The following is a 6,597-nucleotide window of genomic DNA, read 5'->3' on the forward strand; positions in this document are numbered from 1 at the left end:
TTAATTTTTTTCAAAATAATAGGACTTTTCTGTAGATTTCGTCAAAAATTGTATATAATGTATAAATGTCTTTTTTTACGTATTTTTATGTATTTATGTATTTTTTAAGTTTTATATGTATACGTTCATGTTTTATGTATTTTAAATTTATAAACGTATTTTTTTACGTATTTATTTGTATATTTAAGTATTTTACATTTTTTTATGTATTTTTATATACTACTTATTTATATGTATTTTTACTTATTTATGTATTTGTTTTAAGTTTCTTATATAGATGTTTATACATTTTAAATGTATATACATATTTTTTATGAACTTATATGTATTTTAAGTATTTTACATATTTTGTTTGATGTATTTTCATGTGTTTTTTATGTATTACGTATGTATATGTATTTTTACATATTTAAGTATTTGTTTAAAGTTTTTTATAAAGATGTTTATGTTTTTTTATATATTTTAAATGTGTAACTGTATTATTTTTACATATTTATATATTTTTTTAATTTCAAGTCGTTTTCACCATCTCATCAAATTCTCACAGCTTTTTCGAATACGTCTAAATGGTTTTCCCACATACCCACATATTTTAAGCTTTTCACATTAGCTTAAAATATATGAGTATGTAGGAAAATCATTTAAACATATTCGAAGAAACTGTGAGAATTTGACGAATTGAAGTAAAAAAAATACGTAAAAATAATATAGTTATACATATAAAATATATAAAAATACATAAGCATCTATATCAAAAGCTTCAAAAAAATACACAAATATGTAAAAAATACATATAAATATGTAATATATAGAAAACACATAAAAATACATAAAAAAGATAGTAAAAATACATATAAATACGTAAACAATACGTTTATATATATTTAAAATACATAAACATTTATATAAGAATCTTAAAAAATACATAAATATGTAAAAATACATATAAATATGTAATACATAAAAAATAACAAATAAAAATATATAAAACATTTTAAAATGAATAAAAAAAATACGTCTATACATTTAAAATATGTAAACATATACATATAAAAACTTAAAAATTACATAAATACGTAAAAATACATATAAATACGTAAACAATACATTTATACCTTATATATAATTTTTGACAAAATCTACAGAAAAATCTTATTATTTTGGAAAAATTAATGATTTAACACTATGACTTGTTGAACATGTAAAAATAAACTAAATTGAATAAATTAATTGTTTTCTTAGGTTTTTTCTATTCAAAAAGTTATATAATTTAGATTTTTGTGTTAAAAAAATAAATTTAGAATTTTACTAAAACTTTTTCCAAAATATTAAAACTTTTTTCGATCTATTTATATCAATTTACATTAGGTTTAATAGGTAATGCTTAATGTGCTTTTTTGGTACTAATATAAAGCCTCGTGTATACTCAGTATAAAACAATTTTGTTATATAATTCAAAAAAATATAAAATATATTACCTGTATACACGTTGTAATTAATTTTGTAAATACTTGATTACTTTTTTTTTTAAATAGTGATTTAAACATTGGCAGAATCACATTGATTTTTTTTATGTATTTCATTTTTCCAATATACAAATATTTAAAAGAAAACGATGATTATTCCGAATTGATCCCTTATGTACACCTGATTATGCACAATTTACAGAATTTATATCATGTGTGCTTTATTCGTAGCACCATGGGCGCGCGAACGTAACAAACTAACTGTTTATTTGCTGACGTTGCACTCCGTAATCTTTTTACCCGCCTATCGTTCTCTGCAACTCACCGCCATTCCACCTCTCCCTCTCTCTCTCTCTCAACACTCTCTCACTAAATGACAGTTTTACAGAGAACAGGCACTTCGAAGATAGATCGAGAACCCTAATTTTCTTTAATGGTTTCTTCGATTGGTTTCATATTCATAGGTTTATGCTTTTGATGGATATACTGGTCGTACGTTTTTGTTTATCTCTTAGAACAGTGAATATTTTGTATCAAATGATCTAAATCGTGTGCGAATTGTGGATTTCTATGAGAGTATTTGATTGCAAAGTGGTTAACTGATGCTTTTCTCGTTTTTAACATAAATCGCTCAGTTGATTCATCGTGCAGTTAAGTATAAATCACATTTTGATTCTTATAAGTGAAATACGCTCTTTATAATCATGTTCTTTGATGTTTTCAGGCGGTTTTGAAGAAGTATTTGGCTAATTTGTCTACCGAGATAACTTTCAACAATGACTTGTCGCTTTAGATGCTTGTACTTCAATGTGTTTGCGTTGTTGGTGTTTCTGGTGCCACAGGGTTCAACGCATACTGATAATTCCGATGGTATCTTCTCGATTCTCAGAGACTTCTTCTGATTTGTATGTTCTCTTAGTGAATTATCAACTGAATTTCTGTTACGAACCCTAGTTTCATTTTCTTCCAAGTTATAGTACAGTCTATGAACTTCTGTCTCTTGATGATGAATTACAGAGATTTGATTTCTTATTGTGGGATTTAGGGTTTATCGTTCTTTGGAGAGAATGACAGCGTCAAAATTTGATTTCAGCCTTTGATTAAAATTCATACTACAGTGAAAACGTTTGATTTTGGCTTTTTTCTACAGTTTGTGTTATACTGAATGATGTTGGTGTATCTATGTAATGCATACCCCACAGCAGCAATTGCAAGAACTACTTGATAGCCTAGGATTTAATCCTAATCAAAGCACAGTATCTAATACTTTTTGTGCAATCTCTACAGTTAGAGCTCTACAAGATCTGTATAGATCTTTTAATACGCCACCTCAGCTCAAAGGATGGAAATCAAATGGTGGTGATCCATGTCAAGAATCATGGACTGGAATTTCCTGTGCTGGTTCTTCAATCATCCAAATGTAAACTTTAAGTATTTCCTCCATTCAGTTTAATCCCACCATTTCAAAGAGTCACTTTTATGTGCATTGCAAACAGAGTATACTTTCTTGATGATTTACAATAAACTTACCTTCCTTCACTTAACTGACAGTAAACTTGACAACCTAAACATCACTGGAAACCTTGGCTATCAGCTCAATAATTTCCATCACTTGAAGCAACTGTAAGTTCTTTTTATCATGCAACTGTAAATCACGATACATTTTATTGTATAAATAAATCCAACTTTCTAAAGTGAGGTGCTTTCTATACTAGGGATGTGAGCAACAACAACATTTATGGTGAAATTCCATATGGTCTACCTTTGAATCTAACTCATTTGTAAGATTCACTAAACTCTGTTACAAATATTTTGTATATAAAATTACTCATTCCATGAACCAAAAATTCCATGAATGCAGAAATTTGGCTTGCAACAACTTAAGTCAATACATACCTTACTCAATCTCTTCCATGAAAAATCTTCGACACATGTAAGGAATCTCCCCTCCCCTTAATTTTTCCATCACTTAACAATCACATGATCACAATCTTTCTCTCTTGCAGGAATTTGAGCCACAATTTTTTGTCAGGGCCTGTTGGGAATGTATTTACAGGCTTATCATGTCTGAAAGAAATGTATGCATGATATGAACTTTTCTCACTATGAATCAGAACACTTGCATATATGTTTGACTCTTATTGACTTCTTTCACAGGGACCTCTCATACAACCAATTTATCGGAGACCTACCAAGTTCATTTGGAACACTGAGAGGCCTGTCAAGACTGTGAGTTTACCTTCCAATTGACTAATATTTACACTTATGCCATTTGTACTGTTTTATTGATTGTTGGAATGGAATGAATCTGCAGGTTCTTGCAGCATAATGAATTCACAGGGTCAGTCATCTTTCTAGCTGACCTTCAACTAACGGATCTGTAAGTCCTTTTTTGACATTTTTCTATAGTTCCTTTTCTTTTCATGATGCTGAATATAAATATACACACAATTTCAGGAACATACAAGATAACCATTTCAGTGGAATCATTCCAAAACAATTCCAAACTATACACAATCTATGGTTTGGAGGTAACATGTTTGATAAAGGGGACAACAGTCCACCATGGGATTTCCCCATGGAAAATCCAAATGAGCAGCAAAACAATACTTCTCCACCATCTACAGAGTCATCAAGTGCAGTCAAGAGTTATCCTTTGATTGAGCCTGTCAACCACAAGAAGAAAAAATCAGGCCACGTGGTCATTTTTTATGGTGTAGGTGCTCTAATGGCAGCATGTTTTGTAATCTTCATTGTGATTCGCTTGCGTAATCATTCTAGAAAGCTTAGAAGACCGGCCAGCAGTGAAGGGTCACAGCCCTCTCTTCCAGTCAGTATGCCCAGAGGCAAGTCAAATTTAATTTTTGTTAAAATCATAAATGTGTTTCTGTTATCTTCTTTTTTTTTAATCAAAAATTTTGTGTTGGATATACAGATTGTTCGTCGACAGCTCTTGACGAGAGCCCAGAAGTGTCAGTTATCAGCTCACCCACCACTGGCCCAAGGCATGCAGCTCCAGTTCGTACAAAAGTTGTGAGAGTGAATAGAAGAAGAAGCTTTGCTAAAAAGAGTAGAATGCCAATCGGTGCAACTTTATACACAGTGGCAGAATTGCAATTAGCAACAAATAGCTTTGACCGAAGTAATTTTCTTGGAGAAGGCTCTCTCGGATCTGTGTACAAAGCAGAGTTCCCTGATGGACAAGTAATTAACTAAATTCTGAATCAGTTTACAAAGTTTTGTAACAGAGTATTGATCATAATTGTAGACATGATATTTTTTTTGTGTGTTTTAGGTGTTTGCAGTGAAGTGTATAAACACGGTGGCATTATCTCTTCACGAAGAACAGCAGTTTTTGGAGGTGATTTGGAATGCATCGCGTGTAAGACATCCAAACATCATACAGCTTCATGGATACTGTGTAGAACAAGGGCAGCATATGCTTGTGTATGAATATGTAAGAAATCTGTCTCTTGATTATGCTTTGCATTCGGAAGCATACATGCCTTTATCTTGGGGGCTTCGTCTTCGGATCGCTCTTGGAATCGCTCGAGCTTTGAAGTAAGCATATCACAATTTTCAATTTTCCTTTTTCTCTAGGGGTTGATTTTCGATAATTTTGAATGTCATTTTCGTTGCTGTTTAATTCAGCTACTTGCATACGACATGTGCGCCTCCTTTAGCTCACAGAAATTTGAAGGCTGCTAATGTTTTACTTGATGAAGATCTAACGCCTCGGATCTCCGACTGCTATCTCGCTGTTTTGAAGCCCCTAACAATCAGCAGTGCTAGAGCTCAGGTACATGTTTCTGGCTCCCACGACAATTCTTCTCCTTTTTTTATTCTTCTGATTGTGTTGCTTAAGGATGATGATGATGATTTAATTAGGCTTCTGAGACGGATACCGGTGGCATTTCTTATGAACACACGAAACCTGGAACTGGTAACCAAAAGGACGACGTTTATGCGTTTGGAGTGCTGCTTTTGGAGATTTTGACTGGAAGGAAGCCTTTCGATGGGTACGTTACATTCATCTTCGTCTTTTTCCGTTGAGATCTGTTGTGATTTTATTTTATTTTTTTTGAAAAAAAAAAAAAACAGAGATCCACTGAGAGACGAGAGTTCGCTAGTGCAATGGGCTTCTTCCAGACTTCATGACAGTGAATCGTTGGATGAAATGGTTGAAGCAGGCATCAGGAAGACAATTCCCCCAAAGGTTCTGTCGCGATATGCTGATATTGTGTCGCTTTGTACTCAGGTATTGGCTTGATTATTTTGAAGATGAACTGAAAGGAATTGATTTGTTTGTAAAAGACAGTTGATGATTGTTGTTAACAGGCGGAGAGGGGATTCAGACCTTCGATGACGGAAATCATGGAGTCACTGGGGCAAATGCTGGAAGAGTACAGGAGAATGAGAACGGGGGTGGATACTGATTTTGATCCGTATGAGAGGTCTTTCCGATCAACAAACTCACGCTTCATTGGGTCACCCACGGTGAGCTATATGTCTATCTGAATCTGATCCATGATATATGATTGTCAAACAAGTCATGTGTTCCTGTTACCATGGTTATGTTCCAACAAGTCATCATATATGATTGTCAAAACTCAAAAAGATTTTGCGCTAATATTTTTTTGAATGTATCAAGTCATCTTCAATAATTTGTAAAGGGAAAACATAAACGTAAATAAAAAAAAAAATCAATCTCTCAAGTGATATTTTTTCCTTAATCTTTATATGTTTATACTTCTAACATTTTTTTTACATTATGCAAAAACTCGTATTTGTGTACTCCTACAAAAATAAGGATTAATTTGTTGCAAAAACTCAGTAGAAAATAGAATAATGATTGTCAAAACTCAAAAAGTTAGCATTATTGTAGATAAAAATGTGTAATAAGTTCATTTTTAATTGCAAAATATAGATTTAACTATTACAAAAAGCATGTCATATGTCATTTGATGTCAAATAAATCAAAGAAAAAATGATTAGCAACCTACAAAATACATCGGATTGCAAATAGTATCAACCAAAACATTTTACTAAAATTATGTCAAAGCAAACATAAATGCAAAGTTGGTTCCCTTTTTTAATCATATGGAACGTCAATGTGGATTTTGTTGGAAAT

General features: G+C 31.8%; 1 protein-coding gene across 1 annotated transcript; it reads left to right on the plus strand.

The window, feature by feature from the left end:
• Nucleotides 1-1,570: 1,570 nt before the first annotated feature.
• Nucleotides 1,571-6,199, plus strand: LOC111900969 (protein STRUBBELIG-RECEPTOR FAMILY 2). Its single transcript, XM_042897841.1, has 15 exons — nucleotides 1,571-2,336; nucleotides 2,754-2,886; nucleotides 3,018-3,089; nucleotides 3,182-3,247; nucleotides 3,328-3,399; nucleotides 3,473-3,544; nucleotides 3,624-3,695; nucleotides 3,781-3,846; nucleotides 3,924-4,312; nucleotides 4,396-4,670; nucleotides 4,762-5,027; nucleotides 5,118-5,265; nucleotides 5,355-5,485; nucleotides 5,568-5,724; nucleotides 5,805-6,199. Exons 1-15 carry the CDS (start codon nucleotides 2,243-2,245, stop codon nucleotides 5,982-5,984), a joined length of 2,193 nt encoding a protein of 730 aa, XP_042753775.1. The 5' UTR covers nucleotides 1,571-2,242; the 3' UTR covers nucleotides 5,985-6,199.
• Nucleotides 6,200-6,597: the final 398 nt, after the last annotated feature.

Source organism: Lactuca sativa, chromosome 8, assembly GCF_002870075.4.
Source record: "Lactuca sativa cultivar Salinas chromosome 8, Lsat_Salinas_v11, whole genome shotgun sequence".
Lineage (NCBI taxonomy): Eukaryota > Viridiplantae > Streptophyta > Magnoliopsida > Asterales > Asteraceae > Lactuca > Lactuca sativa.